This window comes from Sitophilus oryzae, unplaced genomic scaffold (assembly GCF_002938485.1).
Source record: "Sitophilus oryzae breed Bouriz unplaced genomic scaffold, Soryzae_2.0 scaffold_1518_pilon_pilon, whole genome shotgun sequence".
Classification (NCBI taxonomy): domain Eukaryota; kingdom Metazoa; phylum Arthropoda; class Insecta; order Coleoptera; family Curculionidae; genus Sitophilus; species Sitophilus oryzae.
Genome location: NW_022146190.1, coordinates 968,477 through 994,828, shown reverse-complemented (window position 1 = coordinate 994,828; position 26,352 = coordinate 968,477). Strand labels below are relative to the sequence as shown.

General features: G+C 31.8%; 2 protein-coding genes across 2 annotated transcripts; one reads left to right on the top strand and one right to left on the bottom strand.

The window, feature by feature from the left end:
- Positions 1-1,125: 1,125 nt before the first annotated feature.
- LOC115878590 (UPF0764 protein C16orf89 homolog) lies at positions 1,126-8,920 on the bottom strand. The gene is made up of 7 exons (XM_030895139.1): positions 8,748-8,920; positions 6,604-6,654; positions 6,013-6,140; positions 3,867-4,004; positions 3,542-3,812; positions 3,142-3,302; positions 1,126-1,456 (listed from the first exon to the last, which is right to left on the bottom strand). The coding sequence occupies exons 1-7, from the start codon at positions 8,918-8,920 to the stop codon at positions 1,218-1,220; spliced, it is 1,161 nt and encodes a 386-aa protein (XP_030750999.1). The 3' UTR covers positions 1,126-1,217.
- Positions 8,921-14,825: 5,905 nt separating this feature from the next.
- LOC115878561 (L-xylulose reductase-like) lies at positions 14,826-25,306 on the top strand. The gene is made up of 5 exons (XM_030895089.1): positions 14,826-15,060; positions 15,147-15,227; positions 15,291-15,462; positions 20,652-20,969; positions 25,101-25,306. Exons 1-5 carry the CDS (start codon positions 15,009-15,011, stop codon positions 25,210-25,212), a joined length of 735 nt encoding a protein of 244 aa, XP_030750949.1. The 5' UTR covers positions 14,826-15,008; the 3' UTR covers positions 25,213-25,306.
- Positions 25,307-26,352: the final 1,046 nt, after the last annotated feature.

Here is a 26,352-nt window from a genome sequence, read left to right as displayed (position 1 = left end):
TATATATTAATTGATTTTCGGATTCTAGGAAAAAAAATAAAGGTGAGTTTTATAAAAGAAGTATATACCTAAAATCTAAAGATTTTGGCATATTTCACATTTTGTGTTTTATACAGGGTGAGAAAAAATTAATATGGAACATTATAGTCACTTTTAAAAGCAAGTTACTGCGTTATTTTAAATGGAACATCTAATATATTTTTCCGGTGTTCAATGGGGAATTTATATATCTTCAAAATATTATTAAGGTTGCCTGGCCCTCAGACAAAGCTAGATTTTTCTAGATATTTTAATTTTTATGATTTTGCGTCAGTAGATCTTTTATTTCCATGATTGTCTTTTCAATAGGACCTTTTCATTTTAAAAGGCATATGTGGAGTCCTACCTTTGTAGCTACTAAAGCAGCTACAATAATTTCTCTCATGTTGTCGACAATAGTTTATCGAGTTTTGTTATATCGAGTGTAAACACTGTCTTTAACATATTCCCATTAGAAAAACCGAGACTAGATAAAATCAGGAGCCTTTAAGTATTCTATTAATTGGTAAATGCACACTGCATTCACCAACTAATAGAATCATATTAATTTTTTCTCTGCTGTAGGATAAGTTTGTTTCCGAGATATTTTTTTGTTTTAACTGGCACAAAATGATAACTAATAGTTCTTAAATTTGGACAGCTAGTCTCACCCTGTATAACTTTTTGGATCAAGTTTTAATTCGATTAAAAGTGCAATAGTTAATTTAATTACATATTAGGTTACACCGGGTAAATTCCGATTTAGGTAGCTTTTATTGTAATTTAAAAATTGTTCTTTATTTCTAGAAAATGTTAAATATGCCAAAAACCATACATTTTAGTCATATACTTCTCTTATAAAACTCACTTTTATTTTGCTCCCAGAATCCGAAAACCAATTAATATATATAGGGTGTTCCACTACAAAAAACACAACTTTGATATGTTACTTTTTTTGGGGACACCCTGTAGAACTCTCTATATTTTAAAAAAAATGCTCTGAATTAACCTACATATGCTCACAAAATTTAATTTTAATACAAACTGCATTGTCGTTCTCCTTGGAGCTTCCGCAGCGTATGAGAGGCGCCACCCTGATGTATTTTCAACAATTATATCATTCGTTATGGTTATTATGTTATTATAGTAATAAAACAGTAAGACGGTTTTTAATTTGCTCTGTACTTCTCTAACATATTCTACACAAATGATTCTTTCACCAAATAATTATAATAAAGCCCTAAAACCGCAGCGCCTAGTCCAGTACTGTGATCATTGCATCCATCATCAAAGTAAGTCATGGCTTTTTTGACGCGCGATTTTAAGTTGTCTCCAAGTTTATCGGGAAAACAGCCAGTGCCTTTTTGGGCTTTGATTATATGATAAAGCCAGTTGCTTTGGAAAAATTCTTTGTAGCCCTCATATCCACATAACAAAACTAAAAAGTAAGAAATTGAAATGTAAATTATAGAGATGAGCAACAAATCGCAAACTTTGCGAGTTTCAATTTAGGCAACCAATATTACTATAGTTGCGATTTGCGATGTTGTGGCGATTTGCGATTTTGCTGCGATTTACGATTTTGTTGCGATTGTGATTTTGTAAACTAGGACCGTAATAACCAATGACTAAAGAATACAAGGACATGTAACGCCCATATACGGGCTGAAGCAGAATTTGTGACTTTAGACGCCATCATTTTGGAGCCTACGGATGAGTCACCACCTCGTCAACAACGACAATTTTAGCGATTTTTAATAATTTGTTGTGTGTAGTGAACTTTGTATCAACTTTATTACAATGGTGATGTACAGTACGTCTGTCCGTTCTGTAGCTACGGGGTATCCGTGAGAGGGGAAACGATATTCTCTCGATGTTTTTCGTAAAAATGAGACGACGCGTCCGATCAATAAAAATTCGACAAATTTGCAAATAGCCAATAAAATGGGTGGGCGGAGCGATTTGCGGTGACGTACTCGTCAAATCGACGTATAAAATATATTGCTGTTTATTTAAATGTTTTGTGTCCGCATTCCTTTCATAGACACGACATATCCAGCAGACGTACTGTACTTGATATATTCTATACAGTTCGTCTGCTGGATCTGTGTCTATGAAAGGAATGCGGACAAAAAACATTTAAATAAACAACAGTATATTTTATACGTCGACTTGACGAGTACGTCAGCGCAAATCGCTCCGCCCACTCATTTTATTGGCTACTTGCAAATTTGGCGAATTTTTATTGATGGGACACGTCGTCTAATTTTTTACGAAAAACATGGAGAGAATATCGTTTCCCCTCTCACGGATACTCCGTAGCTACAGAACGGACAGACGTACTGTACTTCGATACTAGTTTTGTACCTTTTGTTAACATTTTAATACGTTTTTTCGTAATTAATTAGTATGATACCACAGTCTACACCATAGGCGTAGTCAAAACATTTATCGAAAATATAAATATCCCTTCAAGGCGCTAACTTAAGAAAAATATATGGCCACGGCACTGTTTGGTGCCATGGTCACAATTTAGTCTCGGGTGTTATATGTTCTTGTATTCTTTAGTCATTGGTAATAACGTTCTATTTGCGAGTTTGAATTTTTAGGAGTTGCGATTTGCGATTTTGTGACGAATATAATTTTGTGGTCCATTGAAGCATTAAATTTTATAGTAAACTGCGATTGAATGTTTTCTCTATTTTATTTATTTATAGGGAAGGTATTATTTTTTTAGGGCCAAGATCATAATATACCGGGTGTTTGTTAAGAGTGGTTCGCCTCTATAACTTTTTTATTTTTTCTCATAAAAAAACAGATTTGGTATGTAAGCATACGACATAAATTAGGATTGATTGACGTATTCAATTCGTTTCGATCACTTCCTGTTTCACCGGAAATGACTACAACTTTTGAATTTTAAATGACACCCTCAGTATTTTTTTACTTTTTTCGATACAATATGACACTCTATGATGCCTAGTAAAATATTAAAATCTCTATCGCTGGTGACAGTCGCAGCGATTTAAAAATCGCAATCGCTGTTTCAATTGCGATTAGAGAATCGCAGTTTTGCTGATCTCTAGTAAATTATACAGGAGTAAAATATAGATTTATAAAAACCTTGCTCTAAAAACAAATCAAACACTCCATCAAGTCTATTAAGATCCATTATATGAACTATTTCTGTGAGTATTATCGAACAAATATCTTTGTTTTGTACTTCATATAATTCTTCATCTATGCTGCATTTTCGCGCTTTAGCTATTTGCAATAGAAGTAATCTGTAAACAACAAATTTAAGATTTATTGAAATACGTTTAGAGTACCTACATAGTGAGGCATCTCGATGCGATACTCGCCGCGATGTATTCTACGCGCACGTTTTAAGCACTGTTTTAAAACGGCGAGTAATTTAAGTGCGCGTACGATGCATCGCGGCGAGCATCGCATCGAGATGCCTCACTATGTAGGTACCCTTACAGTTATTTTAAAATTTACGCATTTAAGATATCTTTCTTACTTGTGGGTTTGAATATATCCTGATCCTTTCCAATCTTTTAAAAAGTAGTTCCAACATTTTTTCGATATCATACAGGGCATGGGTTTGTTGTGAATGAATTGTGTATTGTTGACAATTTCAAGTAAGCAGACATCTGTATTGGAATAGTCAAAGAAATTAGGTGATCTACCAAGAGAAACTGGTAATTTCGGATATTTTAGACGTAGGAGGTTTTTGGGTTTGTATTTCATTCGTTTGGACCAAATATCTTCGTCGACTAGGTATTTAAATTCTAGAAATGGTGTATTAATTAAAATTTTATATGATGTTCATAATAGATTCATACTCCAATCATTTCCATTCTTTGGATCTTTTCCGAAAATAGTTCTACTCTGTTCAATAATTTGTGCACTTTTACTGAAGATGTTTTGTGTACTTTTATCCATAATGTGCGAGCCATTTTGATACGCATCTCTCATAAAAGCTGAAAGAAAAAAATATTTTTATTAAACAAGTACGTACCTATATGGTTTAAAGTTATTAAGATATATTTTAATAATTAATTATTAAGATACTAGTTGAAGCCTGGCGCATCCGCCCTGACATAAGGAAAAAAAATACTTTTTATTTTTTTTTAATTAAATCAAAAACAAAAAATCCGGCGACGACAGTTTTTAGAAGAGCCAATTAGCTATCTTTTAGTAAAAAAAGCAACTTTCTAGAGCCAGTCGTTACTTCAGTAGAGACGACACAGATAAACATTAGCATTTTATATATGTAGATATTAAGTTTATTTAAGATATATTTTTAATAGGGGACAGTTTAAAAGAGTGCTATACCTGTAATGTAAAAGGCCAGCAAACTACAATTTTTGATTTACCTTGTTCTTTTTGAGATTTCTAATAACATAGATTTTTTAATAGTCAGTCTACGTCACAGGTCTACGTATAAATTGCTTGTGTCGTAATAGTAATAACCCATAGAGCGTTGTATCCTTCTTTTAGTACGAAATTCCCACAACGTTTACTATGAAATTCACAAAACTTAAGATTTTTTAATTTTATACAGGGTGTCCCAGAAATAAGTGCAAGTATTTTAACTGGTAGTATAGTTCAACCCCAGAAACACGCCTATGAGGTTTTTTTCGCGAAAAAAATTGAAAATTCGAAATTTTTTGAAAACATTTTTGGAATTTTTTTTAGTTTTTAGTTAAAAAACCCTAATTTCTTGATAATATGCCAACATAGATATTAGATTAAATTTACAAGAAAGAAAATCCAGAAAAGATCCAGTGATTCCCAAAATTTTAGCAAAAAATCATTTTTTGGAAATTTTCGAAGTAAAATAACTCCGTTATTTTGGACTTATTTGGAAAACTATAAAGAGAAAATATGTTTCTTTTATCGAGATCTACCACCCCTTAAAATACTTGCACTTATATCTGGGACACCCTGTATATTCGAAATTCATAAATTTATTTTATTTTGAAAACCCTGTAGCATCTAATTCAAATGTCTTCACATTTATATATGTCTCTATAAAATTCTTCTACCAAGTTTGTAGACCAACTTCAGAAACAACAGAGCTACTGACAGTTTTTTACCATATTGAAATCATTTTTTTTTAATTGAAATATATTTATGTATTACACTAACTACTAGTTTTAAATATATAATATCATAAATAGAAAAGCTATAGAATTTTTGTCGCCAGTCTATAAATAAATTTATAAATCATGTTATATCTGGCATACTTTTTTGGAGCACCCTGTATACTTATAGTTAATTTTAAATTGGATATATTAATATTCCCTAACTTTTCTATTTTACATTATCATATTTTTATGTTTAAATATTTACATTTAGTTGTACCATACTTTAAAAAAACGGCGTCAGACATGAATTGGAAATTAAGATCGTTGTCATTTTACGTAAAATTATATGGGGAAAGAAAACTGTTAATTTCATTCAAACTTAATACTTAACTATACCGGGTGTTTTTCAAAAGTGACCCACCCCAATAACTTTTTTTAGATTAAAAAACGATATTTTTTTATTTTAGTATATGACATAAATTAGAAATTGAATGACGTATTGATTGACGTATTCAATTGTTTTTGGTCACTTGCTGATTCACCGTAAATGACTACAACTTTTGATTTTTAAATGGCACCCTGGGTATTTTTTTACTTTATTCCATAGAAAATGACACTCGGATGTTAAAACTACTAATTTTTAATAAAGCATATTCGGAAAAAGCATTTTTTATGCATAATTTGGTACCACAAACTTGTCATTATGAACTGAAATGAATTTAATAAATAATGAAATGAAATGAATAAGAGTAAAACAATACATTGACAAAATTATTTTTTAAAATGTATCCTACTAATCCACTACATATTTTTAAAGAATAATAAAGTAGTAGTATTTATGGAAAAATCATATACAAAGACTACAGTAGATCACATATTTTTAAGAAACATTTTGTACCTCTAACGAATGCTACTCCAAGACTGCAATCGACATTACTCTTGTACAAATTTTTCTCGATATAATCCAGGGAAGTTTCCAATCCATGTCTGACCACTGTCACAGTTCTATAATCCAAAAGGGCCCAGCTTTTACAAAAAAGGGAGAAAAATAAACAAATACAAATTTTGCTAAATTTTCCATGTACCATCGGGGACCGTCTTATTTGAACTAAGAATGAAATTTTGTTCTTTGGCGGTTTTATGTATTATTTTGCTGGGAAGAAAAGAGAAACACAGCGGCGTGGGTTTAGTTTTGTTTTAATTAAAATTGAGGCAAAGGTAAATTACAAAATAATATCATTTTTTCAGAGTTTCTACCGTTCTGTTCTTGTAGCCTCGAGCTATCTTTTAATAGCTCTGGCCTAATATATTCCTAATTTGAAATGAAATATTAATTACGATATGGTGTATTTTACCTCACCACTCTATTACGCCTTCTTTCACATGCAAAAATTGGCCAAAATTGTATGAATGTTATACAGTTCCCTATGGTTCTGTTTGCTTCTAAAAACTATGTAATTGTTAAACCCTGTCCATGCATACTTTTTACCTGCATAGACGAAAAAATACGTTTTTCTTGAAGACAGGAGACTTTAGAGAACTGAAAAAAATAATGTGGATATATTAGAGTCTCTTTAATATGCGATTTTTAAAAATTAGTATTTTTTGCATAGTCTCACAAAATAATATAGTTATTTTTTGTAAACACTTCTGCGTTAAACCTAAACGGACACTGCTTGTCAGAAGTTACGTTTACAGTTATACAAATTTGCCTAACAAAGAAAAAAATGCTTAACGTTTCGGAAAGTTTATCTCTTTCCGTCGTCGGAAGCAAAAAAAATCAAACAATAAAGAAAAAAACTATTTAAAATATTTAAATTCAACTATTCGAGATCACTTTACTTTTTTAAAACAGATACGTCTACAAGAAACCGTTGACGTTCTGTTAAAATGACATTATATCAAGTTAAACTTCAAAATTAACAATTACTACCTGATAACAATTACCAAAACCAAAAAGTCCAAACTTTCTGTATGATTATTTTTAACGTATGTTATGTTTATTTATGTTATGTTCGTTAAAATCAAAGAAACGATTGCCATACATTACTAACATCTACAGATGCATGAGCAATACATTTATTTTTATTAGATTGAATTAAAAAAAACCTCTTTTATTTTTCTTTTAGAGGTTATCGCTTCTTTCATTATAATTTTGGCGTTATTAAAATTTATTTTGTACCCTGTGTTCCATGAATGCTGACAAATCTTAGATTTGTGAAAATCTCCCTTTCTTAAATAATTTTTAGTGTTCTTTAATTCTAACATTTAAGGGTCTAGATGTTTCACCAATGTAAAATTTATCGCATTCGCAGGGTATTTGGTATACACAATATATACAACTTACAGTTCCATACATACGAGGCGTTCCGGAAAAAATAAGAAGGATAGGAAAACAATATAACATACGAACATTTTTCAAAACACAAAATACACTTAGATCCATTTTATCACATACTAAACCAATGAATACAGAACAACAAACAAAAAATGTAATATACCAAATACCCTGTGAATGCGATAAATTTTACATTGGTGAAACATCTAGACCCTTAAATGTTAGAATTAAAGAACATAAAAATGATTTAAGAAAGTGAGATTTTCACAAATCTAAGATTTGTCAGCATTCATGGGACACAGGGCACAGAATAAATTTTAATAACGCCAAAATTATAATTAAAAAAGCGATAGCCTCTAAAAGAAAAATAAAAGAGACGTTTTTAATTCAATCTAATAAAAATAAATGTATTGCTCATGCATCTGTAGATGTTAGTAATGTATGGCAATCGCCTTCTTTGATTTTAAAGAACATAACATAAATAAACATAACATACGTAAAATTTAAAAATAATCATACAGAAAGTTTGGGCTTTTTGGTTTTACCTTATTAAGTAATTATTAATTTTGAAGTTTAACTTGATATAATGTCATTTTAACAGAACGTCAACGGTTTCTTGTAGACGTATCTGTTTTAAAAAAGTAAAGTATTCTCGAATAGTTGAATTTAAATATTTTAAATAGTTTTTTTCTTTATTCTTTGTATTTTTTTACCTACCGACGACGGAAAGAGATAAACTTTCCGAAACGTTAAGCCTTTTTTTCTTTGTTAGGCAAATTTGTATAATTGTAAACATAACTTCTGACAAGCAGTGTCCGTTTAGGTTTAACGCAGAAGTGTTTACAAAAAATAACTATTTTATTTTGTAGATTTTCTTGCAGTGCAGTGGCGAAATACCCATAAAGGATTTTTTTGGAGAGATGAATCCGCCACATGGGTATAGACATTTTTTAAAATAATATAATTTTACAAAATTGTTTAGATATATCAGGTTATTACCAAACGATTTACTATTTTCACAATTAGCTTTGCGTGTTCACAAATTAAATTTGAACAATAAATAAATTTTTGTAGTAGAATATAGAATGATGAGAAAAGGGGTTAATAACCGCGCCCTTAAAGATCTATTTTCTTGAGTTATAACTCATCATAATATGTGGATTTTGCTGTTGTAGATTAGATTCCTAGAAGTGGCTCGTGGCCTGATCCACTGCGACTGTCTTAGACCTATTGTGGTCCTCTTCTGATCCATAGGTTACATTCTCCAGTCTATCCTTTTCACAAAGTTTAGCAACTTGGAGACTGAACCTTCCATGTAGTTCCCTGGCAATGGCCTATCGTTGCCTATTACCGAGAACGGCACATTTGCCAGGCTGTCGCACCGAACACAAATCGACATAAATTTGTGTTCAGTCGTTTGTTCTGCAGATTGGCAGAACCTACACATAGCTTCATCCGTCACTCCCATTAGCTTTAGATACCCATTCAGCTTACAATGTCCTGTTAGTAGACCCACTACAGCTTTGACTGTCTTTCTGTCCTTCCTTATCAGGTCTACCGTGAATTTTGGCGAATGTTCTACAATGAACTTTTTCGCCTGTCTCTGTCCTGGTGAGTTTCTCCACCATTCTAGAGATTCCCAAACCCATCGTTCAGTGGCCATTCTCGTGACTGCCTTTGTAACGCCGCAGAGGGGTTCTGGGCCTATGAATGGCACTGATGAGCCTTGTTTGGCTTTTTCATCTGCCTTGTGACCATCGTGCCCTGGTACCCAGGCCAACGTAACAATGCTACGCTCACCCAAAGTATTTTGAGCAGGCACACATTATTATGAAGATGGCCACAGAACGATGTATTCTTCATGTTGTAGGGAGGACAGGGTATATCCCATCCTTTTCTAACAACAATTATTGTTCCATCCGTGGAGTGGACATCTAGGTACCTCCTACATGGGTAACCCTTTCACGGTTAGGGTTTTACCCTTTTTGCTCTTAACAGTCGAGGAGCTTATACCCTCGGTTCAGGTGCCCTTGATGGTGGAGGCTCTCCTTAGACCTGATACCGGTGCGGTGTAGTCCTGGATCTATAATAGGGGATGTATATCTCTTTCTCTAGTGCCTCCTTGGATTTAAGGTCAATTCCTTTATTATGAGGATCTGACCATCACCTTCCTCCCTCGAGCTAATGACTCGCCAACTCGATGTCCTTACATTGGAGTTCTGGCAAAGCCGTTGACAGGGTTAGTGTGTCCATCCTTATGTTAATTAATTTAATTCTGAACACACACAGAAACCTATCAACTTTTTATAAAAAACGCCGGATCTCTATCTATTTTTTAATCTTTACTTTTGTGATGTGATTATATGTTTCGATTTTTTCAAATTTTGATACACCCTGCTCAAAAGTTTTGACTGTGGGTGAATAAAAACTTCATAAATTCAAAATTGCTTCTTTTCAAATTATTACCTTGTATTTAAACGAATATTTTTAATAAAAGGTATAAATTATGAATTTATTACTCTCTTGAAGTTATATTTTTTGTTTAATAGAAAAATTATGTTGATTAGTAAATATGATATATGTAAGCCTCTGGATTAGATAAGAAAATAACTCTGGAATAAGGAAATCTTTCATGGACGGATACCATAAAAGTTGTTTCAGAATTTAAGAGAATAATACTTCACAAAGTGAGATGATATTTTTCATGAGAACTATAAGAGATTAAAAGTTTAATTAATATTTTTATTTTTGTGTATTTTGTTTTGTCTTAAAGTTATTTAAGATGTTTATAAGGGTTAAACATGTTAATATAATGTATAATGTTAAAAAACTCAAATTTTTAGAGAAATTAGTTAAAAGTATGTAGTAATAATAATAAAAAATCGTGGGTATAGGAAAGTGTTAAATGAAACAATAATTATATTCTGTGCAACGTTTCGCGACTTTATTGTCGCTTAAATATTGTTTCATTTGAGCCTTCCCAATACAATTCTGTAAACTTTGCCAACATCCAAGATTTTTTTTCCTACTTACTAATTGCTCAACAAATCCAAATTTTACATTAAATTTATAGTCTCTTCAATTAAGTTTTCGTTGATACTATTAAAAAGTTTAAAGGTCTATTATTAGACCAACAACACAAGGAACCAACAAATAAGACAAAATAACACAAATTATATTATATGAAAAATCAGCTTCTGATAAAACAATTTTCTTTGTAATTATTATATCATATTTCGTTTATTGGCAAGAAACTTGGAGACACCCTTGTGCTTCTACTTAAAGAATATTAGTATTCCAAAAGGTTTTTTAAAAGAGAACACAAGCCAATACATTTCTATTAAAATGTAATTGAGATTGGTCGCAGCAGATTTAGGATTTAGATACTGACATAAATATCTTACACAGAAACGGCACTTCCAGAAACTTCCAGAAAAGGAAGAAAAGGTCCATGATGAATTTATAAGAAAAACAAGTTCAATCGCTGAATCAAAAGGCAAGTGTGAGTATGAATCAATTAAAAAGTATCAATATATTTCGAAATTTATTTTTATTTATAGACATAAAATATTGTTCTTAATTATTATAAATATAATTTTATTTAAACAGGGTGTCCTAGAAAAAAATGCAGATAATTTAAGGGATAGTAGATCGGGTCAAAAGAAACATCTTTTCTCTTTACCATTTTAAAATAAATTGAAAATAACCGAGTTATTTAACTTTGAAAATTTAAAAAAAGAATTGCAACATTTTAAGAACCGCTGGTGATAACCGGTTTTCAGCTTATTCGATGCCTCAGGTGAATAAACAAGTGGCACTAAAAAGTTTTTTAAAATTTTTCTGAAAATGTCAAAAAATATAAAATTTTCAAGAATTTTTTTTCGCAACAATATCTCATAAGCGTGTTTCTGTGGCCTGATTATTTTTTAATTTTATATTTTTTTTATTTTAATTATTATATGAATTTATCTCTATCATTAAAATTTAAAATATTTGCACTTATTTCTGGGACACCCTGTATATAAAAATAATTTGATGTCCACAATTCATTTTCATTATATTACAAATCAAAAAGTTTAGTCAAACTGTACTCCAAAAAACCTCTTAAAGGAAAGTTTTGGAATAGTTCGATAGACTTTAAAAATATCAACTTTTCGTAGATAATATTTCTATTCAAAATTGAAGTACAGACAATTTTCTTTAACATACGCTAATCTTGAATCAGCGCTAAAACCTAATCGTATGACGAAAAAAATATAAAGAACCGAATTTGTAGGGAACTTTGTCTACATTTATTTTATACAGGGTGCTACAAATTCGAGGTACGAGCATTGGTATCTCGGTAACCTTAATAGATACGAACATAGTTAAATTGGGATAAAGTTGCACATTTGGATGTTCACCAAGATGCCATCAAAAAAGTTTTAAAAATTTCAAGGATTGCTGAGTTTTTTGAAAAAACTGATTTTTTTGAAAATCAATTTTATTTTTTCCTGTCGTTACTTTTTAGAAAATAAAAAAATTAATTGCACATTTTCATAGCCACTTTATTAGGGCTATCTGATTGTATTTTTAGATTTTCAAATTAGCTGATGAATTTGTGGGATACAAAGGCCAACTTAATTTTTTTAAATACGGACCTGCATTTTTTATTTCAGGATTTGAATGAACTCAGTCTCCTGAATACAATGATATGCCACACTTTATACTTTTTTTTTGTTTTGGGTACCTTAATAGCGACAAAACTATTTAAATTATTATATTTAAAATAATGTCAAGTCCGACTCTGGTTTCTTAAATTATTTAATCTGATTATATTCATCGCAACAATATTGATCAGCGCTAATTAACATTGAATAAGGAAATTCGAGCAAATTGGAAGATTCAAATAAATAATATCCAGGTCAGGAATTTAAAGCTATCATTTTTAACTTTTTTTATCGTGAATTTGAAATCTCAATGTGCGATCTAATAATATGCATAATATTAATCGTAGTTATTATAAATAAATCATCTTCTACAAACTAGTTTTTCTATGTTCTGCATGTTCGAAAAGGTTACCAGTTACCACTCTCTCTATTGCACAAATTTATTTTTCGTTCAATTTTATTTATAGCTCTTTGAACTTTCTTCTTATACTTCCGAATGTATTTTGTATTCTATATTGTAAATGTTGAGATAAATTGATTTCACTTTTACAAATGACGTCAAGTAATGTAGCCCCTTGGCAATAGGTCCAGGAACCTCGCTCGACATTATACTGCTCTACCATTTCCAGTTCATCTTCCGGGAAAATGATTTGATTGTTTATATTGTTACGGATTCCGTGGGTCCACTATTTAAACTCACGATAAAATACTTAACGAATTTATTTGTTTCACTTTTTTGTTTCACTTTTTTGTACACACAACTTATACTATTTACAACACAACTTATGCAACTACTATTACTCTAACGGTATTTCGCGGTATTTTCAAACTTTAGACTTCAAACTTCAAACTTTAAACTTCAAACTTGTCCAACTGTCAAAGCGCGGGCCTTATATACCCCCTTGCGGTTGTTTCTAGATTTTTCTAAAGAATTCTATAATTTTCTTTACTTTCTGGCGAATGCGCCAGGTTCCTCAATGCACCTTGCGATTTTTTTTAGCAGTATGCAGTTATGCAACCAGTAATACACCTTGACAATATTATATTATATTTATATTAATTATTTTATTGCATTTGATTTTCCGTATTCAATGTTTTACTCCACGTCTTTGTTAAGTTTGAATGCTAATCAATATTGTAACGATAAATAGATTAAATATTTAAAAAAAAACAGAGTCGTTCTTAAAATTAGTTTATTAATAAATTGTGTTCAAATGTCCGACATAAAAAAAATATTAAGTGTGGCATATCATTGTACTCAGGAGACCGAGTTCTTTCAAAATCTGAAATAAAAAATGCAGGTCCGTATTTAAAAAAATTAAGTTGGCCTCTGTATCCCACAAATTATCAGCTAATTTGAAAATCTAAAAATACTATCAGATAGCCCTAATAAAGTGGCTATGAGAATGTGCAATTAGTTTTTTGACTTTCTAAAAAGTAATGACAGGAAAAAATAAAATTGATTTTTATCAGTTTTTTTCCAAAAAAACTCAGCAATCCTTGAAATTTTTAAAAATTTTTTGGTGGCATCTTGGTGAAATCCCAAAGTGGCAACTTTGCCCCAATTTAACCATGTTCGTATCTATTACGGTTACCGAGATACCAATGCTCGTACCTCGAATTTGTAGCACCCTGTATAGAAGTATTATTTCTGAAAAATTAATTTTCGCGTTATAAGCAAAAAGAAAACGGAAAAATTGCATTTTCTGCGTTTTTTGCATTTCGTCAATATCCCGTCACGAAATTTTGTTAGCAACCATCAGATTCAGATTCAGCGCCCCAAAAAACGCAAAGAACAAAATAAATCAGAACTATACACCAAAACTTGCCCACCAAAATTACAATTTGGCTAGACTATTAGAAAATAAACTAACATTTCTCGGTATGTATACAGACTGTCCCAAAAGGGGGAGATCCACCAAAAACATTTAAAGATATTGGGTTGCCGATGACCGAAGTAGTCATTGCCGGTGAAACAGGAAGTGACTGAAAATAACTATTTACGTCAATCATTCCTAATTTGTTTCATATACTAACATACCAAATCTCCTTTTATACCGCCACTTTTGAAAAGCACCCGGTAGATATAGGCAATCAAAATTAGTACATGAAATTTTACAAAGTAGTGATTTAAAATAAGTGTTTTACTATTATGGATTGTGACACCCCGTATACAGGGTACCCCAGGTTACGTGCATTAGAAGTTTCTAGAGAACTAGGATATCTATATCGGAGATTTTTTGTTTCTATCGATTAAAAATATTTTCAATATGACGGCACAAATTAACCATTTTAGAATAAGATTTTTTTTTTATGAAGAATGCATTTTTCTCAAAATGTCAATAATAAAAAAGTTTTTCCTTGATAAAGACAATCCGGGGTCATACTGTAGACTTTGCTGTAGATAGAGTCAGTGTTTGAAATTAAAATTCATAAAATTTTACATATAATATAAAATTATTCGGTATTTCCGGAAGTGGCGCTTTTGTTGAAAACATTTTAAATCGGATAGATCTCGTTGGGAACCAATGACGTACAAAAAATATCCGATCTAGATATTATACTTCTCTAGAAACTTCTAATATACGCTCAGCCTGGGAGACCCTGTATATACCTACATAATAATAAAATACTGTTTTATAACCATAATAATAATCCATAGAGATAGATGTATTCGAGATTAAATTTAGTAAATTAATAAACGTTTCGAAACTTACTGCCGTCACTTTTATTGGTTATCACTATAACGTTGACCTTGCTGCTTTAAATGTCTTTAAATCTTAATGTACCTAGTACCAGTACTATATTCGTATCGTCCATAAACAAGTCCTATAAACATTCTCGATAATTGTAGATTTCCATAAAAGAATTTAAATTGCTGGTTTATTGATAATAATAATAAGTAAAATGGAATTTAATTTTAAAGGAAAAAGAGCTCTAGTAACAGGAGCCAGCCAAGGTATGAATTAATTTGTTTACATTTTGTCTATTAAATAATACACTGTATTACCAACATGAAAATTATGTTTTCTTTGTTTCTTATAGGTATTGGTCGTGAAGTTGCCAAAAAACTAGCATTATTAGGTGCAAAAGTCACTGCCCTAGCAAGAAACAAAGATCATTTGAGTATGTTATAAAAAATTAAAAATCGATCTAATATGAATGATGTATCAATTATTATATTTGCAGCATCGTTAAAAAAAGAAGTTTGTTCTATCGATATCTATCCCGTGGACTTATCTAACTGGAAGGAAACTGAAGAAGTTCTTAAAAAAGTTGGAGATATAGATCTATTGGTTAATAACGCTGGTCTTGCCATCTTGGGACCGTTAACCGAAGTAAGCGAAGACGATATCGATAAGTAAGTATATTTAATAGAGATGAGCAAAACTGCGATTCGATATTGAGTATAATTATTGAAACTGCGATTGCGATTTTCAAATCGCAGCGACTGTAACCTGCGATTATGATTTTAATATTTAAATATTGTACTAGGTATACAGGGTGTCCCAGAAATAAGTGCAAATATTTTAACTAGTAGTATATTTCGGCATCAAAAACACGCCTATGAGGGTTTTTTTGCGAAAATTTTTTTTGAAAATTTGGAATTTTAAAAAAAAAAATTGAAATTTTTTTAGTTTAGTTTAAGTTAAAAAACATAATTTCTTGATAAGATAGCAACATGGGTAGTAGATTAAATTTACACGAAAGAAAATCCAGAAAAGATCCAGGGTTCCAGTACAGTGGTTCTCAAAAATTAAGCAAACAAGCTTTTCGTTTAAATTTTCAAAGTAAAATAACTTGCTTATTTTGGACTTATTTGAAAAATGGTAAAGAGAAAAGGTGGTCCCTTTAAAATACTTGCACTTATTTCTGGGACACCCTGTATAATTGTCTGTGTATGTATCTATAGCTTAACAGTTCAAAAGAGTTAATATAATAATCAGTCAAGTCTAAGTTTTTTTAATATCTGCAACACATTATAGGTATTAAAACTTTATACAGGGTAGTCCGAACTGTATTCCGGAAACTTCAGCAGCATATTCTGCAGATAAAAATAAGTAAAAGTGTTCGTATAGATATATGTCCAAAAATGCTTAGTTTCGGAGATACAGGGTGTAGAAGATTTATTTTTATTTCGATTTTTTCCAAATAATTTCTGCATTAACGTCAATATTTGGATTAAAATTGGTGTCTGGGAGTTTTTTGACATGAGAAATTTGATTTTGATGTCAATATGACTCCTACTTGTAGAGGGCGCCACCTACATATTTTTAACTGGTTTGAAGAGTAATAACTTTTCGTCCGTACCTGTATAAAACTACTGAGTAAGAAAATATACATTTGCGACGTTTTTTACGTAAAAGAGACCTTCTCTTGGTAAAAATAGCTACGAGTAATGGTTTTCGAGATATTTGGAATCGAAATTATCAATACCTGTCATCACTGACATAAATTAAACATGTTGACTAAATAGTTATTAGACTGAGATCATAAATTTGCAATGTTTTTGCACCAAATGTTCAACAAAAACTGTTTTATCATCATTTTTTGCAGAAAAAAAAATAAAAAATTCCCAAATTTATTATTTCAGTGAAATAACTATCTACTAAACGTGTTTATTTTTCGTCAATAATGGTATGTATTAACTATTTCCATTCTAAATATCTTGAGAACGGTTGCTCGTACCGATTTTTACAAAGAGATATTTTTTACGTAGAATTAGAATTAGAATAAGTGGGAGGGGGGTTAATCTCTGTGACCTTAGAGATCTATTGTGTCCCCCTTTCTTGAGTTATAACTCATCATACAGTCCCAGGACTTCCTACGGAGACCCGTGTCCCTCACAGTCGAGGAGCTACGACCCAGGCCGGGTAGACGAAACGGTAGCTTGTGTCGCGTGTTGGGTTTAGAGGTAGGAGGTAGGCTCCCGACCCTTGGAGGAGGTGGTAGCTTGTATGCCACTTGCGGAGGATGGTCTCACGTAGTTTAAACACCTCTCCTGTAGTTCTCTTTGGGTTTGGTTTGGTTTAATCGTATTTTTTACGTAAAAAATCACAGAAATGTATATTTTTTCCCTCGGTAGTTTTATACAGCAACGGACAAAAGTTATTAGGCTTCAAAACAGTTAGAACAGATGTAGGTGGCGCCCTCTACCAGTAGGAGCCATATTGACATCAAAATCAAATTTCTCATGTCAAAAAACTTCCAGACACCAATTTTCATTTAAATATTGACGTTACTTCAGAAATTATTTGGAAAAAATCGAAACAAAAATGAAATTTCTACACCCTGTATCTCCGAAACTTAGCATTTTAGGACATACATTTATAAGAACTTTTATACGTAGTTTTATCTGCAGAATATGCTGCCGAAATTTCTGGAGTACAGTTCGGACCACCCTGTATATGCTGTAACTGTTTTAACTACACATACCCACTCTTTTTACCAGTTCTCAATTATCTAATTCTTTACCCAATTCTTAAAAAATCTAAAAAATTTTTTTAATATGGCTCGCACCCCTCACCCCGAGCCTCACCCCTTCGTAAAAAAATTATTTTTCTAAATATGCCAATAAGGAGCCACCCTCGCTCCATTTGAAAAAATTGAGATATGATTAAAAATACGATTTGGGCATCAACTGGCCAGGAGAAAAGACGAAAAACAACAGACGATATACTATTTTTCCAAGGCATCTTGATTGAAAATTAGTGTTTTTAACACAGCCATGACATTCTAGATTGAAATTTAAAATAGTATTTTTTAAGCGAAAAAATGTTAAAAGTTGCCATAATATGTCATTCTATTCAGAGTGAGCATTTTATATCAAATAAAGTAAAAAAATACCGGGGTGCCATTTAAAAATCAAAAGTTGTAGTCATTTCCGGTAAAACAGGAAGTGACCAAAAACAATTAAATACGTTAATCAATCCTAATTTATGTCATATAGGTACTAACATACCAAATCTAGTTTTTTTATCAGAAAAAATAAAAAAGTTATAGGAATGAACCACTCTTGAGAAACACCCGGTATATTATGATCGTGGCCCTAGAAAAATAATACCTCTCTATAAATAAATAATATCAGAGAGAAAATTCAATCGCAGTTTAATGTAAAATGCTTCTATATACCACAAAATTACAGTCGCACCAATATCGCAAATCGCAACTCCTAAAAATTCAAACTCGCAGATATAAGGTTATCAGGGTCCTAGTTTACAAAATCACAATCGCAGCAAAATCGCAAATCGCAACTATAGTAATATTGGTTGCCCAAATTGAAACTCGCAAATAGAAGAAATCGCAAATCGCAGTTTCCTATGACAACAAATCGCAGGTTGCGATTGCGATTTCAAAATCGCTGCGATTGTATCGCCGTTTGCGATTTTTTGCTCATCTCTAATATTTAACACCAGTTCCTATATATATTGCTGCCATCTGTATTTTAAAAGGAAAAAAATATCTATAACTTTAGAAAAATATACAGGGTGAGCTAAAATTTAAATAGATTTTTGTCGCAGAATTAGATTTGTAAAAAATGTTATTACTAATTGGTATAAATAAACAAGTATATCAACATTCCTGTTTTCAGAAACTATTTACAGGTTACTTATATCTTATATGTTAATATAAAGGGGAACATTACTAGTACTACCAGTTTTTTACCACTCCTTTCATGACCTTTATTTATTTTAATGTACTCAACGCTATGGACAGATCATTATCAACATACAGAGTATACGCTTGATAAGGCAATTCTGCAAATTTTGGTTTTTGTGAGTTAAAAATAAATGAAGACAATAGAAGTCCGAAATTTATTTAGTATCATATTTTTGAGTTTCGTTGTCTTTATTTCTTTGATCCTACACAAAACGTTTCGGTCAGATGTATCACTGATCGTTATCAAGATACAGGGTGGCGCCTCTCATACACCGCGGAAGCTCCAAGGAGAATGGTAAATGGTAAAGTTACACATCAAGGTTGTGTTTGTTCTAATCGTATACCTAAATTCTAAGGATTTTGACATATTTCACATTTTGTGAAAATAAAGAGTAAATTTTAAATTTCGATAACAGATCTACCTAAATTTTCGTTGACCTTGTATAGCCTGATATTTGGTTATAGTAACCATTGTATGTTACCAAATTGAAATTTAACAAGCAAAGTTATACAGGGTGAGACAAAATTAATATGGAACATTAGTCACTTTTAAAAGCAAGTTACTCTTTTATTTTAAATGGAACACCCAGTATATTATTCCGGTGTTCAATTGGGAATTTATATACCTTCAAAATATTATTAAGGTTGTCTACCCCTTAGACAAAGATTTTTCTAGATATTTTAATTTTTATGATTTTGCGTCAGTAGATCTTTATTATTTGAAAAAATCTAGGGTGGTTGTGTGATATACCTTTTGTTAATTTAACAAAAATTAAAAATTGTAGAGTAAAATACTCAACGGTAATAAAAAGATACACGTTTAAAATATATTTTAATTATTATAGAATTTAAACAATATATAAACCTATAATTATGTAACAAAAATTAGCTAGATGAAATCAAATGCTCAAAATGCTTCCTTTCCTTTTAACTGCATAAAATGATTGTCTTTTCAAAACGATCTTTTCATAAGGCGTAGGTGGAATTCTACCTCGAAAAGCAGTTACAATAATTTCTCTCATGTTGTCGACAATAGTTGGTCGAGTTTTGTAAACACTGTCTTTAACATATCCCCATAAAAAAACAGACTAGATAAAATCAGGAGCATTTAAGTATTCTATTAATTCTCTCTGATGTAGGATAAGTTTGCATTTTCGGCAAATTTCTGAGACTTTCTTTTGTTTTAACTGACACGAAATGATAAGTAGTTGTTAAAGTTTGACTAATTAGACAGATATGTTGAAGTAACGTCAGACATACCACGCCACATTACAGCCACCTAGATTTTATCAAATAATAAAGATCTACTCAGATCAAAACAAGTAAATGAAGATATCTAGGAAAATCTTTGTTTGAGGGGTCGGCAACCTTAATAGTATTTTGAAGAGACATGAATTCTCCATTGAATATCGGAATAATATACGGGGTGTTTAAAATAAAAGCGTAACATACTTTTGAAGGAGACCAATGTTCAATATTAATTTTGTCTCACCCTGTATAACTTTTTGACTCAAGTTTTAATTTGATTTAAAGTACAATAGTTAATTTCATTACATATTAGGTTATACCGGGTAAATTCCAATTCAGGTAGCTTTTCACCTTTTTATATTTGCCAGAAAGGGCAAAAGAACTTCTTCACTTTCACAACCACAATTTCTACCCAAAGAAAATCAATATTCTAGTCAGCCACCATAATATAGATCTTGTTGTAAACAGCCTACTATCAACTAGCGAAACTATAGAGCTTTCAGGTAGTATAAGCAACCCTGTAACGTAACTCTTTTTTAAAAATAATTGCGATGAGAACGAAGGGTGCCACTATTGGTATTTAAACATTTTTTTTATTAACTGTTGACTGTTGATTAATCTAATACATTTAATTTTTTTTAGGGTTTTTAACATTAACGTCAAAGCAGTAATTAATCTTACCAAATACGCCGTACAGAACCTGCTAAGTAGAAATGTAAAAGGCTCAATTGTCAACGTTTCATCTCAAGCCTCCGTAGTTGGGTTAGACAACCATACAGTTTACTGTGCATCTAAAGGTGCCGTTGATGCATTTACCAGAGCAGCAGCCTTAGAATATGGTCCCAAAGGTATCAGGGTAAATAACGTAAACCCAACTGTAATTTTGACAGACATGGGTAAGTTGGGTTGGTCCGATCCAGCAGTTGCCGAACCTATGCTGGCAAAAATTCCTCTAAGAAGGTAAAAGTGTTTAAAAGGACATTATGACTAATTTTTGACTAAAAGTTGATTAACCCTTTAACGCTTTTTTTCAATATATATACTTTATTTTTCATCTGTTTAACTTCTAGTTCAACTTATTTTTTTAATTTAATGCGTGCAGCAGCATTTGAAGTTTCCATTATTATAAACATCGTTATTACTTTTTCATATACCATGAAAATGCAAGTATCTATATTGCAATAAATTCAAATAGTTGTAGAGAATCTTACCCCTCAAAAACAAACATATATAATATCGTAATACTACAGCCCATTTATTAAACAGCCAGTCTACTTCGCTAGTATTTGAATACCCGCGCGTACCTGTTGTACCAAGGTTGTACCACGTACTCACAACGGCAGTCAGAGCAATAATCTCGATAGTTTTTATGAACGGATTTTTATGGAGCTCAGAATCCGCAGCCTACTAGATATGCGAATTGTTATGCAACGAAGTTATGCAGAATTATAATTTAGAATGAGTGGGAGGGGAGATAATGACTGCGACCTTACAGATCTATTGTGTCCCCCTTTCTTGAGTTATAACTCATCATACAGTCCCAGGGCTTTGACAAAAGCCAGTATCTGGGACGGTTTTACAGAGGGTAGTTCTCCATCTCCAATATCAGTCGTACCAAAGTTCATGGCACGACTGGTTGTCGTCTCTATGCAGAGTTCCATGTAAACGAACGTATAAGTCGACTGACTAATAAATGAATAGGCTCTACATAGAGCACAATAGTCTGTACAAAGAGCAACATGTACAGGGTGTTCCATTTTGGTTGAAATCACATACGGTATCTCCGTTATTCGTGAAGATAGAAGGGTGCGGTTTGCACAAACCTGTACCACTTTTTTGTTAAACGGAAGATGCCGTAAACAAAATTTTCATAGCCCTCTTCGTTTCTGAGCTACAGGGTCTTTTTGAAAATTTTGCAATTTGGGACACCCCCTGCATCTCTGTTATTCTTGAAGGTATCGAGAAGATGAAAACTGTTTATTGTAGAACTTTTTACGTAGAATACAGTGGCGTAGTCTGTCATTATACGAAAATAATATTTTTAAAGATATGAACTTATGTTATGAAAGTTACTTTTCCTTAAATGAAACACCATGTATATTTATAAATTATTTGATCTGGCTTACCATAAGCTTCTCAAAAATAAAAAAAAATATATATATATATATATATATATATATATATATATATATATATATATATATATATATATATATATATATATATATATATATATATATATATATATATATATATATATATATATATATATATATATATATATATATATCGATATATAATATTAATATAATATATCACTCTATATTTATTTTCACTATTTACTGCAATATTTAAAAGTTTTTATTAAAAGATCATATTTATTAGGTGGCCATGATTTTTGATAATAAAAGAAACTAAAGAATTATTAAAAGTATATATTATTATATATACACTATTGCTATGTGTCTCTTGTTTTATTTTGGGAGCCACTAATAAATTCTTTACATATTAGGAAAACTTAACTCTCTACCGCTATTTGTAAATCTTAAAATCTACCAATCCCAAGTAAAATTTTAATATGTGTATGACTACTTTAGTAAATACGATTAATTAGTTATTAGTTAATACGAATTATTTTCACATTTATTGTGTCATCTGTTTGACAATCTGAAATTGGCGCGCGGAGCTTGCCGCCCAATGGTGCCGTTTATCACCTGTGACGTAGTGACCAATCTGCGCAATATCATGCCTTTTATTCTTTGTATCATGGATGCTTTACCTAGACCCATGATACAAAGAGTACAAGGTATGATGGTCATTACGTTGTAGCGTTTTATTTTTCTTTTTATAAAATTCCAAATTTTAATATTGCTGGCGCCATCTATTCGCTAGATGTTAAACTTCATTCAGTACAGGTAGCGGTTCCTTTCCATAAAAACAAATTTCATTCAGTATAGACGATAGAGTTCACTTAATTGCCTTTGGTCATATGACCTGTCAATTCGAAGACTTCCGTTTTGCGAAAAGGAGGAAGGAGGCTTTTTCCGAGAGATTGAGATCAGAAAAAGACGCGTGGTTCAGCGTCCGACGAATCTCAGAGAAAAAGGGCTTTCTGAAACACTTTTCATAACAGTAAAGGCACGGGTATCCAAAACTGGAGATTTGAAATCCTGTAAGAATATACTGTTCAGAGCCTAGTTCTTGTTTTTTTGGCCTTTTCCTGGAATAAGATCACAGTAAGTGTATCTACCATTTTGTATCGCCATGTCTAACTAAATTTTATTTCAGTTATTCCCGTTTTTTATTTATTTTGATAATGTTTGATTGTGCATTACTGGTTTGGATCAGCATATAGTTTGGCTATATTTTGGAATGTGTACAGCTGATTTTCAGACCGTAAGTTATTTTTTTGGTATTCGGTGACTGTTCTGAGAGTTTTTTTTTATATAGAGTAACTGGCGTATAAGAAATTGACGTATAAGTAATTGGCATATGAGTAACCACTTTTGAGACAGTATTTATGACTCTACATTTATTCTACTGATATCGAAGACTCCTGCTACTATCGAAGAGTCTACATCCACTTCCGTTAGTCTGGAGACTGCCTGCCTACCTGTTCACTACGTCACAAAATTAAAAAAAAGAAGTGGATTTTTTTTGTTATTTATCACGGCCTACTAATAAAAAAATTATATATTTTAAATATTGTGCCAGTAAATAGTGAAAATAAATATAGAGTGATATATATTTTTGAGAAGCTTATAGCGAGGTGGATCATATCATTTATAAATATACAGGGTGTTCCATTTGAAAAAAATATAACTTTAGTTCATATTTTCAAAATCATTATTTTCGTAGAAAAACAGACTACGCCAATGTATTCTACGTAAAAAGTTCTACAAGAATCATTTTTCATCTTCTCGATATCATCCAACGGAGATATGGTGGCTGTCCCAAATTGCAAAATTTTTGAAAAGACCCTGTAGTCAGAAACGAAGAATACCGTTATACAATTATGAAAATTTTGTTTACAGCATCTTTCGTTTGACAAAAAAGTGGAACAGGTTTGTGCAAACCGCATCCTCCGATCTTTACTAATAACGAATATAGCGTATGATTTCAACCAAAATGGGACACCCTGTACATAAATGGAACCGTTATATGAGGCTGCCTTGCTTTTGGTTTGCAGCAAGACCAGGGTAGGTTCTGAAGTTGTTTTCAACAAGCAGAAAAAGTGAAGTTACCTGGTTATTGATTGCAGCTACCCAGGCAGGGGCGGATACGGAAATTTATTTTGGGGGGGGGGCAAATAAAAAGTAATGTAAGATGTGCTTTTTAGGGCGCGATTTTTAACAAAAAAGTGTAACATATTTAATCCAATTTATAGATTTTAGGGCGGGCCGGGCTCCATAGGCCCCCCTCTGTACCCACCACTGTGGCCCAGGGGCGCCGGCAGGGGCGCAACTAGACATATACTTTTAGGGGGGCTTAAGTCTTTTGGGGGGGCTTAGGTCACTAAGCCCCCCTAAGATAAGATTCATGTGAGGTTAAAACCAATTTTATACGACACGCACTGGACATATGGGGGGCTAAGCCCCCCCTGCCCCCCCCCCTAGTTGCGCCTCTGAGCGCCGGCTTTTCGAAAACCTCGGTGGGCGCTAATCAGATATGAGTAAATGTAACAAATTTCCAGATTGTTTACATATGTCACATACATAACAAAATTAGGAAGATACCATATTATTACCACAGAACAGATACAAATATCTGTTCTGTGTTATTACTATGTCATTTTTGCAATTCTATTGAGTATAATTTGAGTTATGCAGAAATAAAACTTTTTAGCGCACATACCAATTTGTGAAAATATTAATTATACTCTTTTCAATCGTATAAGGGCAGGCAGGAAAACAGACGGATACAGTATTTTATATAGAGATACAAAAAGAATGAACAACACAATCTGGAAAATTGTTACATTTACTCATATCTGATGAGCACCCACGAGGTTTTATAAAAGCCGGCGCCCCTGCTCTGTATGCTCCGTATGTTCTACAATTTGTTATTAATGTGTTTTGTTTTGTTTTTTAGATTTGGGGAAGTGGACGAAGTTGTTAATTCTATAATATTTCTATTAAGTGATCTATCTTCTATGACAACCGGATCAAATATCTATATAGATGGAGGATACGTTGCAATTTAAATCAAAATTATTTTTTATTTACACCGTTAATTTTAAATCTTAAATATTTGTTGTTCAATATTAGTTGGCTACAATAAAAATATCTGTTTTGGTATTGACGTAGTTTAAGTTTATCCACACAGATGGCAGCACATATTTTTAATTTTATAGTTTTTTAAATTTATGGTAGATAGCAGCCTTTCCCCGTTCATAAAAAAATACATGCTGGAAAAAAAAACAGCGTCAGCGATGGCTATGAAATGAATGTCGCTGTCATTTAATATGTAAAATTATATGGGAAATGTCATCGATGTTTATTTCCAAGCCAACTGGACGCCGTGTTTTTTTTCGATCATACAGAATTAATGAATTATTCATGAACTTAATAATAAATTTTATGGGAAAAATTTGAATAATAAAATTTTAATGATATTATCACAGACCCACTTAATTTCTTTGCTTATATTAGTTATCTCTACTTTTAGAAAAGGAATACGCTTTGATTAAATAAATAATTTCTTAATATATGTAGGTTGTTAATGTAGTATCACAAGAGTATCACAGGTAGTATGTAATTAATAATATGTTGGGCGGTAAGTATGTTGTTTAAAAAAACTCTGTGATAGGCTGGTATAAGGGACCCCTAAATTTTATTTAAACTATACAGGGTGTCCCATTTTTGTGTGTTTTACAGTGTTTCTCGTTTATGAGTAGAGTTACTACAACTTTTTGCGGTTACTATGCGGTTTCCACAATAAAAATATTAATTATAAAAAATTATGGGTCTGCACCTCAGGGCAAGGTTTACATTTGGGTTTCAGGTTCCAAGTCTCTTGGTCTATAGTCTCCAATTGTCATTAGATCTACGTACGTATTGTTGGGCCCAACATTTAAACAGCAAACGTGTTGGTAAAATGTGTCAACACATTTTAGTACACCCTGTATATGCTACTTACTGTTGAGCTTCTGGAGATTATTTTTCATACACAATAAGTATTTTTTTAAACAACATTTGGAAGCTACTTAATGAAAAGAAACATAATATATTTCTTTTTGAACGAAATAATATTTAATACTTTTTATGAATGGGGAAGGATACGATTATAATGACTTAAAAAAAGTAAAAAAAAACGGAAGCAATTAAGCCATGACACATTCTTT